The 12138-nt window shown below is 42.5% G+C and overlaps 1 protein-coding gene across 1 annotated transcript in view; it reads right to left on the bottom strand.

Moving 5' to 3' along the window:
- Positions 1–12138, bottom strand: part of ERC2 (ELKS/RAB6-interacting/CAST family member 2) — a 615701-nt gene that overhangs the window by 267333 nt on the left and 336230 nt on the right. The window contains exon 14 of the mRNA XM_087923860.1: positions 3264–3424. Coding sequence (XP_087779986.1) covers positions 3264–3424 — 161 coding nt within the window. The remainder of the gene's footprint in view (positions 1–3263; positions 3425–12138) is intronic.

Below are 12138 nucleotides of genomic sequence, written 5' to 3'. Positions count from 1 at the left end.
CAAATCAACTCTGGTGATAGTGCAACACAAAACACACCCCCACTAAAACGTAGGCAAGCAGCTAGGAAATAGAGAACACTTTAACCCTTTGATGCCACCATGTGGTTCTCCAGATTTATGCACCTCAAGCATGGTATTCTTATTGAAAACTGCCAGTGACTTCCTGAACGCTCTCATCCTGCTCTACTGAGCAATTCTGCCTAAGGGAGAAAAGAAGTTCCACTTTCTTAGAGAATATATTCCCAGAGGTGGATAAAAAACATTCTTTCAAGTCTACACCAGTTTCACATTTGCAGTGCTCATTCATAACTGTGCTGTCATGCTCTCAGCTATTAAAAAAAACCCCACAAAATAATATTTAATGCATTTTTTCATGAAGAATAACATTCTTAAAGTTTTTTGGACAAAATCCGAATTTACAAGCATAGATTATGCTAAAATGTGTATTTTGGGGGGATTAGTTTAAGCCAATAGCTGTAACACCTGGTTCAGAGAAATGTAAAATTTAAATAGATTTAAGATTCTGGAATCCACTTATTTTGCATCAGAATTGTATCTACAGCAGACAGCAATATAAGGAAGGGGGTGCTTTGATTTACCAAATGTGAATGTTACAGATTTAGCTTGGCCAGTTACCTTACCTTTTATAGTTACTCCTCAGTTAAGCTCTAAATTGAAAACATAACACAAAGCATACGCCTGCATATTAGTTCACCTGCTGTACTTTCTAGCTTTATTCGTATGATAATTTAAACAAAGTTTCATATGCTAAACTGAATATATTAAGAGTAGATTGAAGTATTTCAGTTGGCTAAGTACACACAAAATTACTAGCAAATATTGGTTGACATTAATCATAACTTATACATTTAAACGAATGACAACACTGCTCTAAATTAAATAGTCCAAACTACTGACATATAAGTTTCTTTTTCTGTCTCTTTCTTTCTTTCTTAAATAAAACTTCTTCATTTTAGTGAAGAACAAAGCCTTTGATTCTTCTAATCTTTATGGTACTAGCAACCTGGTGTCAAAAAAGCTAGTCAAGATGTGTTGTCTTTCAGATCTATGGAACAGAAATTGGAGTCACAGGAGAATTTCTACCCAAGTTCCAAGAAGAGCGCATTAACGTCCTAACTACTTCCCATGGAAATCACAGTTGTATCAACATCCTGCTGTTTTGTTTGCATTTAATTTGGGATATAACTCTCTATGCTCTCAGCATGGATCCCATCATTAAATGAAAGTATACCATGGGTTGTAAAAAAGATCAACCAAGTGTTCCATTTTCAAAGGTAGGTTTTGTGGAGAACATAAATAACACTGTCTATTTACTGAAGATTATATAACATACATAAAAGTATACCAATAAAAGAAAGAAACAATTTTTAGATTACTGGTGTTGAGATAGTTTATAAAATGTAGATATAAAATAGATTTAGCCAGTAATCTATTATTCATTCATGCATACACACACACACACACACACACACACCTATACAATACTCACACTCCTTTCTCATATGCATGCACTCACATATGCACATATTCAAAATGCCAATTGACAGAAATTATGAAAATTCCATCTCTTACATATGGACACCAGCAGGTGATAACACTTGCCCCATCTTGCTGGGCTCAGAAGTAAGCAAAATCAGGCAATTATTTGGATGGGAGACTTCAAGGCAATTATGAGGACTATAGACTAGGGAGCAAGTAAATAATAATAATTCTAAAAGGTGGAAGTGGAAAATCATTTCCATATTGTTACCAAAAAATCGCTACACAGACATATCCATGAGGCTGAAGGAGCTTGAAGGAGATATTCTTTTATCTAATATATGTCCCTCTCAATATTATGTAACTATGGTCAAAGCTAACTAATTATGACCTGGTGCATTTGGTAATCCATGGAAATGAGAGCATACTAGGGTTCTATAAATTATCTGGACATTTTTGGAAATGCTTTTAAATTGTCTTTGCTTCTTAATTCAACTATGACAACAATGTACTACAAAGTTGGTATGTGACATTTTCCTTAGGAGTATGATATTCTTCCAAACATAAATTTGTGGTTGCAAGAGAAAAAAAGACAGAAAGAAAGAAAAGAAAGAAAGGGATAGTGAGAGAAAGAAAGAAAGGAAGGAAGGGAGGAAGGGAGGGAGGGAGGGAGGGAGGGAGGGAGAAAGAAAGAAAGAAAGAAAGAAAGAAAGAAAGAAAGAAAGAAAGAAAGAAAGAAAGAAAGAAAGAAAGAAAGAACCCTTTTTGATAAATACCATATATTTTAAAATTTAGTCTTCATAGTGCGATAGGCTATTTTGGAGCATTGATATATAGTATAATCTAATGATACAATCACATAAAGAGAAATGTAATAACTATTTGAATATACTGAGTTCTTTCAAGCATGCAAAAAAAATTTCTGAAGGAAAAAGAAAAAAAGTTAATTCTCCCCCCCTCACCCCAAATATTATGTATATAATGGCAGAATGCATCTTTTCAGAGAACAGAGAACATCAAAACTACCATAGTCATTGGTTTGGAATAGTATGGTTTGAGAGTTGCCTCTCTCTTGAGCCTGCCATCAAGAGTTTGATAGTATTCATCATAGCATTCAACATGACTATAAGAAGCCCTTATTGGGAAAAGAGAAATTTCAATAACATGATTATCGAATAGGTTTGATGTGCCACTCATACCTATATTTTCGTTGGATGAATGAATGAAAAAATGTCAAGATTTCTGTAGCTTTCAACTTTATTTATCACTATTACTCAATGTATCATTTTCACAAAACCATTTATATGAACTTAAGTGATAACAATTTGATGACAGTAAGGAAGCAAACTCTTTTACATGTGGGACTGAAGTTCAAGAGAAGATCACTAACATAGTGTATATATACCAAGGGTCTTCAAACTTGGCAACTTTAAGACTTGTGAACTTCAGCTCCCAGAATTCATGAACTAACATGACTGGAGAAGGAATTCTGGGAGTTGAAGTCCACAAGGCTTAAAGTTGTCAAGTTTGAAGACCCCTGACATATATCAATGAGTGAATATCAATTTAATCTTCAAGAAGCATTTCCTGCTACTACCATCTGCAAATAACAAACTATTCTGGTCCAACTTCTATAGCTCCATATTATTACTTATTCAGCTTAATTCATTTTCATTTTGGTGAAGAAATCTTCTGTCTATGAAATAAAGAGCTGAAAATGTTGCAAACAGAAATGAAAAATCAAGAGACATAAATGCACTTACTTCATTTCTAGGATTTCCTCTAACTGTTTTCTCCGTTCTAGTCTTAAATTGGCCAGGTGTGCTTCTTTCTCACCCAGAGATTGCTGTGTTGAGGCAAGGCGAGCTTTAGTAGCATCCAGTTCTTGCCTGGTCTTATCCAATGCATTCCGCAATTCTTCTAGCTAAAAAGCATAAATAAATTCAGGTACTCACAATTAGCAAATGAACAAGAAATTATCATTAGTAATCCTATTGTCATTAAATATCTACTCTCTTCAAGGGAACATAGTGAAATAATACTGAATTTTGTGGGTTAAGTAATACATTTTAATAGCATTCTTCATGAAAAGGAAATATATATTGCATCTGATTAAATAAAGAAGAATAAGAGTATTTATTACAGACCTATGACCAATGATGATGGTTCATGTGTCTATTTTTAAAGAAGGATAAAACCTATCAGTTTCATTTCACATGCATTCTCTGAGTGTGTGTGTGTGTGTGTTCCTGCGCGCATGCGCGTGCGCATGAGTGTGTATAATTTCAGGCATTTCAAAATATGTCAGGGTTAGGCATCCATGCTGACTTTTCTTAATTATTTTGTGAGCAAAATAATGATATTGGCACTTACTGGAGCAAAGGTTGTACATTGATTGTGAGTGGATGTGTCAGAAGTGGAAGAGAACTTATTCAGAACTCACATTTGTAACACTGATATTACATAAGATAGGATTACTTAATTAACCAACTTTAAGATGAAACTTCAGCTTATTATTGTTGAAATTCTTGTTGAAATAGTTAAGTGAATTAATCCATTTTTAGTTTTAATAATATCCTAAATCATAAACTAACCAAAGCAAAATTGCAGTGGGCTCACACAGTGTGCTAAACCACAGAAGCACTAAGTGTACCAGGAAATATCACCAGGAATTCTGCCACAGAATGAAGGTTTAAACTAATTGGAGTACCTATGTTGTAAGTATGCACTTAAACATAATGAATAATGTAAATAATGTAAATATTATTTACATAGGATAGAGCTATGTTTTCTCTTTCTATTTTCATCTTTCTCCTGAAGCATACTTTTCCCCTGGCAATTTCACAGGTCCCCAACTTTTTTAGCTATCCAAAAGGCAATAAAGAGATGGATCTTCCTGAGTTGCTGTGGGAGACTGACAAGAAGTGTGTAGATGCAGAAGTAGTATTCAGCAGGTTCTGACCAGTTCTGGAAAACCAGTAGTGGAAATTTTGAGTAGTTCGGAGAATCAGAAAATATCACCTCTGACAGCAGATTCTACAGTATCCTTCCCCTGCCATGCCCACCAAGCCATGCCCACAGAACCGGTAGTAAAAAAAAATATGAATCCCACCACTGTGTAGATGGTGTTGATGGTATCCTACGAAGATTGCTGTGGCACTAAGGTTTTTGTCTTTCCTTTTCAATGTTTTGTTTTTACTTTTTTGTTTTTTTATTGTTGTGAGCTTCCTATATTTATGTTATGTCCCTGGAACTTGCCAAAGTCCCCACCCAGGTCCGTTCATGCTGCGGGGCATTTTCTGCCCCTCATTGGCTGCCTCCTCGACAGCCGGCTATAAAAGCCAGCTGCAGGGTCCGGCCAGCCGCTGATCGCTGGAAGCCTGCTCCAGGCAGGGCTAACATGTTCAGTCCTTTATTGTTCCAATAAAGTCTTGTTGCACCAAGCCCTGGTCTAGCCTCTCATTGCTCAACTACAACACTGGCGACGAGGATGGGATGGCTACCAGAGGCACCGCAACAGCTGAAATCACTAAAATAACCGCTGAGCCGCAGCCGCGCCGCCGGAGAGCTCGGTCAGCAAAGAGCGAAATAATAGCGTCTGTAGCCGCTTTGTTAGCAAGCTACAGAGGAAAGTGAAGCTGCTGCAGCCGCAGCCGCTCAGCACAAAAAGAGCGCGAAATTCAAACGGCTGTCGTTTGGATTTCTAGCCGAATACAGCGCGTGCTGTTATTCCGAGCTACTGACACTCACGCAGGCGCGATTTTCAAAGCGCTATCAGAGGCGGCAAGCCAACACCACCCACGCTCCCCAGGAGCGCGATTTCAAAACGCTGCCAACAGTCGTTGCAGCTCAGCCAATTGTAGCCCAGAGAGAGAGCAGAGAGGTCCATGAAGCCTCTCCAGAGCTGAAGTCACTAGACTAACAAGAGCACAAGTGCCATTTGTGTCCCAGAGAGATTTCTCAACAGCATATCACACAAGAGCCCTCATCATGAACTCCAACCCAGCCTTCCCACCGTTCAAACCGGAAGAAGAAAAATGGGAATCATACAAGAATCGTTTTAACCACTACATCGACGCTATCGGTCTGGCTGATGCTGGGGAGCACAGAAAAAGTCATTCTTCCTCAGCTATTGCGGAGCCATCGTTTTTGATACTGCCACAGCACTCGTCGCTCCACGTGAGTTAAAAATGTCCCCTGGCCAGAGTTGCTAGAAATTCTCACCAACCATTATTCCCCAGGCCCTCACAAATCGCGAGGCATTTCACCTTCCGGATGAGGAAGCAAGCAGAAAAGGAAACCGTCAATCAGTATATGGCCGCCTTGAGGACTGCAGCCCTCCACTGCGGGTTCGGGAACTATCTTGATGACATGCTCCTCGACCAGCTCGTCTGCGGGGTCAAAGACCTTCACCTCCAGAGGCGACTACTCGCCAGGAAGGACCTCAACCTATCCCAGGCCGTCGAGGAAGCCCTGGCAGCAGAGCTGGCAACCCAGTCCGCCTCTGAAATTCAAGGCCCCGTTCCCAAACAAACCTGCGCCACCGTCCATTCAGAAGAAGTAGTCAATGAAGACGACCCTAACGAGCAAACAGACATCCACCGCCTCACTCATGCCAAACAACCACAGGCAGGAGCCAGGCTAGAAACCAACAGCGCACCCAAACACATCATCCTATGCCTATCCTGTGGAGGACCTCACTCAAGAGCTACGTGCAAATTCAAGGGGGCCATTTGTAACCAGTGCCACAAAAAAGGCCACATCGCTAGAGTCTGCCAGGCAACGCACAACTCAGCACAAAAGGTTCCTTCCTTTTCCCATTCTGGACCTCAAAGGCAAGTACTCAATTGTCACACTTGCTACCATGCTAACCACACCTGTCACTCTATTAGTAAAATAACACTTTCCGTTCTATTAGAAGGTAAACCTTGTCGTATGGAGGTTGACACGGGGTCAGCGCTCTCAATTATCTCTTGGAGCACCCTCAAGAAAATCCAGCCCAGACTATCCAGAAACCAGCTCCAGAAGTGCCAGATCTCCTTGAGGGATTACCAGGGAAAAGACATCCCAGTGCTCGGCAAAGGCAAGTTCCTCGTTAATTTTAAAGCTTTTAAAGGCCACCTGCCTCTAGTGGTAGTTAACAGCAACCTTCCCAGTCTTCTGGGGCTTGATTGGTTCCCCTACCTCGGCCTAGGGTTAACAGGAGTCCATGCTGACTCAGCTTCTGACACTGACTCCTTATTCACTGACTACTCAGACGTATTCAGCAATGAGTTGGGGTGCTATAAGGGACCCCATCTCATTTACAGTTGACCCCAAGCGGTTCCAGTCCGGCTGAAACCGCGTAGAGTCCCATTCGCCATTCGGCCTAAACTGGACGCAGAGCTCGATAAATTATTAAAACAGGGGTCATCGAGCCGACAGACTTCGCCAAATGGGAGACGCCAATTGTCACACCCTCAAAAAGGATGGCAGTCTGAGAATTTGTTCTGATTACAAAACAACAATCAACCGCTTTCTACAAGTTAGCGCATACCCAGTCCCGGTCATTCAACATTTACTGCATACCTTTGAGCCTGGCAACATTTTTGCCAAATTGGACATGTCGCAGCGTATCAGCAGTTCCCGTTGACAACCAAACGGCGGAACTGCAGACCATTGTGACCCACAGGGGTGCCTTCCGGTGCAAGCGTCTCCAGTTTGGCGTAAGTGTTGCCCCGGGATTTTCCAATCCCTCATGGAGCGTATACTACAGGGCCTCCTGGCATAGTACCCTACTTCGACGACATATTGGTCTCGGCCAGGGACAGACCCCAACTCTTCCAGAGAGTCAGAGCAGTGTTAGACAGATTCAGACAGCATGGCCTCAAATTAAAAAGGAAAAATGTGCCATTGCCACTAGACAGGTGGACTTTCTGGGCTATAAGATTGACGCCTCAGGCATCCACCCCCTAGAGTCCAAGGTCAAGGCAATTCATGAGGCACCCACGCCAACCTCTAAAGCCGAGCTACAAGCCTTTTGGGATTATTGAACTTTTATGCATCATTTCTACCTCACAAAGCATCAGTAGCAGAGCCTCTACACAGGCTCTTAGATAAAAAAGCGCCTTGGCACTGGGGACACGAGGAAGACACCGCTTTCCGCGCAGTCAAATCACTGCTCACATCTGACGCGGTCCTCATTCAATTCGACCCACACCTTCCACTGGTACTAGCCGCGGACGCTTCCCCTTTTGGGATTGGCGCCATTAAGCCATAGACTACCCAATGGCTCTGAGGCACCGATTGCCTTCTTTTCCAGAACGCTCTCAGCAACAGAGCGTAACTATAGTGAGATCGACAAGGAGGCTTTAGCCGCAGTGGCGCGGTTAAGAAATTTCATGAATTCCTGTTTGGCCACAACTTTGAGCTAATCACGGACCACAAGCCTCTCCTGGGTCTTCTTTCCGGGGACAAGCAGACTCCCAAGTGTTGTCTCCCAGAATGATGAGGTGGACTTTATTCCTGGCGGCTTATTCGTACAAGCTCATCCACCGCCCAGGAAAAACGTTAAGTCACGCAGACGCCTCAGCCGCTGCCCCTGCCAGCTCCAGCAGAAGACCCGGCCCCGGTCCACGCCATCTTCGATGTCACCGAGCTCTACCTCCCTGTCACCGCTCTAGACATCGCCACCAAATCCAAGACGGACAAAACCATCGCCCAGGTACTGGACTGGGTGAGGAGGGGTGGCCGGGCTCAAACCTCTCAGCCGAATTCACACCTTTTAAGACCCATCAACAGGAGCTGTCTAGCATACAGGGCTGCCTGCTGTGGGGCACCCGGTGGTTATCCCGGCCGCACTTCGCACACCAGTCTTAGAGGCACTACACGAGGGCCACCCGGGCATCGTCCGGATGAAGGCGTTGGCACGAAGCTACGCTCTGGTGGCCGGGCCTGGACGACGACATCGCCAAGTGGGTAAGCTCATGCCAACCCTGCCAGGAATCCAGACCATCCTCCAGTCACCACCCCACAAAGTGGGAGAGCGCCAACGCACCTTGGTCAAGGCTACACATTGACTTAGCGGGTCCAATTCACGGCAAGACCTTCTTGGTGGTCGTAGATTCATATTCAAAATGGATCGATGTGGCCCAACTATCCACAACCACCACGCTAGCAGTTACCAAGGCTCTAACTCGCCTATTCGTAACACACGGGTTACCTGACACCATTGTTTCAGATAACGGCCCCCAGTTTGCCTCAACAGAATTTAGCCGTTTTGCCACAAATCTTGGCATCCGACATATCTTCACGGCTCCCTTCCATCCTGCCAGCAACGGATTGGCAGAACGAGCTGTCAGGTCCACAAAGAAGCATTAGCCAGATTCAGCAAAGAAGATTGGCATCACAGGCTCTCCGCTTTTTGCTGAGCCAACACTCGACCCCTTGCATGGTCACCAACAAATCCCCTGCAGAACTTCTAATGGGTAGGCGCCTAAGAACTGTGTTGGATAGGCTCCACCCTCACTATTGTCCTGACACCCTCTCGCTTCAATGACGGGGTCAGAGATTTTGTCTTGCAGGAACTTGTATTTGCGAGGAACTATGCCGGAGACCCACTGTGGATCCCAGGAGTGATAGTAGTCATCACCGGTCCCCGGTCGTATCGAGTCCAGCTGGAAGACGGCGCATCTGGAGAAGGCACCTGGATCAGCTAAGGAAACGACAAGGTACCTCGCCAGTGTCGGATCGTGGGCTCAGGTTGACCCCCAGGTGCCACACCAAGCTTCCATCGAGGACCATGCCAGAGCCACTGCACCACCTACACCCGGACCCGGAGAGTTGGCAGTAGAGCGGGACTGCCAGATGGATCCGCCACCGGCACCAGCAGACGGGACCACAACATCGCCAACCAGTAGTACCACACCAGTGCCAGTACAAACCCCAGAGCGAGACCGCACTCCCATCACCAACCCTACCGGGTTCCTTGGACTCTGAGACACTTGGTAACTCACTGGAGTTACGACGCTCGGGGCGCCAGCACAGACCACCCGCTTATTTAAGTGACTATGCGTGTTCGCATCTGGGGGGAAAGGGTGTTATGTCCCTGGAACTTGCCAAAGTCCCCACCCAGGTCCGTTCATGCTGCGGGGGCGTTTGCTGCCCCTCATTGGCTGGCCTCCCTCGACAGCCGGCTATAAAAGCCAGCTGCAGGGTCCAACCAGCCGCTGATCGCTGGAAGCCTGCTCCAGGCAGGGCTAACACGTTCAGTCCTTTATTGTTCCAATAAAGTCTTGTTGCACCAAGCCCTGGTCTAGCCTCTCATTGCTCAACTACAACAATTTATGCTCTAAGATAGATGGCAAAACAAATCTTTTAAATAAATATGCTTCTTTGAACTATGGAACAGACTAAGGGGACAATTCCCATCATCCCTCACAACCTGAACCAGCAAATTCTCTGCATTATTATAAAAGGTGCTGTAGCCTTTCAGACTGAAGTCCACTGAGCCCATGGTCAAAAGTACTAGTTAGTGGGCAAGATAAGAAAATAAAATCACTGGAAATGGATTTTCTATAGCAGGATACTCCAAACTTGGCAACTTTAAGACTTTTAGACTTCAGTTCCTAGAATTCCCCACCAGCCATGCTGACTGAGGAATTCTGGGAGTTGAAGTTCACAAATCTTAAAGTTGCCAAGTTTGGACATCCCTGTTCTACAGAGTCTATAGACAAGGTATTTATGAGTTGTTAAATTCTCTGGGGCTGCTGAATCTAAACAGCTTGTCTGGTTGTCTTAGGATAATCAAGTTTGAGAATGCATCTTAAGGACAATCACTAGCCAGCAAAAGAACATGCACATGTTCACCCGAGAACATATCCTACAGGGAGAATCTATATTGTTTTAAAAAAACAAAGAGAAATTGTTCACTATGTTCTCTTTTCAGAATTACAGTGTCACGTTCAGCCTTCAAAAGAATATTCTTATTTTTCGGGACAGTTTACTTCAAAGACAATTCCTCTCGATGGAAAACAATTAAGCTTGTGATTTCCTCCCCTCAACTCCCCCAGACTTTGCTTTAAAGAAACTCTGCAAGTGCAGCCAAGCCACTCTTTAGGCAGTGCTAAAGTATGGGGCTGTCAGAATGGCTTTTCTGGTTAATGTCAATAGCACTATGTATAAAAGGTGACCAAAGTGTGTACAAATGTTGATCTTTCGAGAAAGCATGCCTATAATCATACACACATCCACTATTTCATCCACCAGGTTGACTGCAAGAAGAAAGGGCAAAATACATTTTTTAAAGACAAAATACAGTTCCTAGCACACTGGCTAGGTTGTAAGTCACAAGGGAACTCCTCTGCGATCTGTTGAAATGATGAGACTCATCCAATAAATTTTTGTAAAGCATCCAAAAGACCAAAAGGGTAGCTACAAAGCTTATTATCCTTACAAACAGACCTACAACAATTCATTTAAGCAACTGTTCAAAGTTACAACAGCATGAGAAAAAGTGACTTATGACTATCTTTCACACTTGCGACCATTGTAGCATCGCCACGGTCATGTGATTTACATTCAGATGCTTATCAACTGATTCATATTTATGATGGTCGCAGTGTCCCGGGGTCACGTGATCCCCTTTTGCAACTTTCTGGCAAACAAAATCAATGGGAAGCTAGATTCATTTAACAACTGTGTTACTAACTTAACAACTGCAATGGTTCACTTAACTAATGTGGCAAGAAAAGCCATAAAATGGAGCAAAGCTCACTTAACAAATTTCTCACTTAGCAACATGAATTTTGGGCTCAGTTGTGGTTGTAAGTCAAAGAGTATTTGTAAAGCTAGATTCGACATTTATGGACTAAAGATATAAAACACAGTATAGTAAAAGAAGATTTCATGAGTGATCTACTTTCCAATTAAACGTGAATTTATAGTGACAATAAAATGCAATCTAAGTTAGAAATGTTACCTTGCTGTGATTTGAATAAGAAAGAACCTTCTGTGTAATATTAAGCATTTCTACTATTTAGTCTTACAGCATGGTTGGAATAAAGTTGTCTAGTTTATTTCTGTGTGATAACCTCATCAAAAACTAAATAATTCAATGAATTTTGGGTCCATGGGAATTATATATACTTGTACTACCGGTAGCTCTGTTGACAAATATTTCTTTTTACATGTAAACCAAAAATCTAGTTAATAAGTAGTATGTAGTATGTTACTATATTTTATACTATACTATACTACTATTACTAACTAGTTACTAATAGTATCTACTATTACTATTAATACTCTCATCACTCCTTATCACCCATCCCCTCCCACTTGTGACTATGTGACTGTAACTTTGTCACTTGTATTTATATGGACTGTTTCCTAATATGATTTGGTTGCTTATTGTACCCTATGACTATCATTAAGTGTTATACCTTTTCTTTTATGTATACAGAGAGTATTTGCATCAAGACAAATTCCTTGTGTGTCCAATCACACTTGGCCAATAAAGAATTCTATTCTATTCTATTCTATTCTATTCTATTCTATTCTATTCTATTCTATTCTATTCTATTCTATTCTATTCTACTTATTCCATGAAAGAAAGATATGTGAATTGTATCATCTTCACAGAAATACCAGAAGCTTCAAAAA

This window comes from Pseudonaja textilis, chromosome 2 (assembly GCF_049901715.1).
Source record: "Pseudonaja textilis isolate UNSWEBS1 chromosome 2, rPseTex1.2, whole genome shotgun sequence".
NCBI lineage: Eukaryota > Metazoa > Chordata > Lepidosauria > Squamata > Elapidae > Pseudonaja > Pseudonaja textilis.
This window is presented reverse-complemented; position numbering and strand designations above follow the sequence as displayed.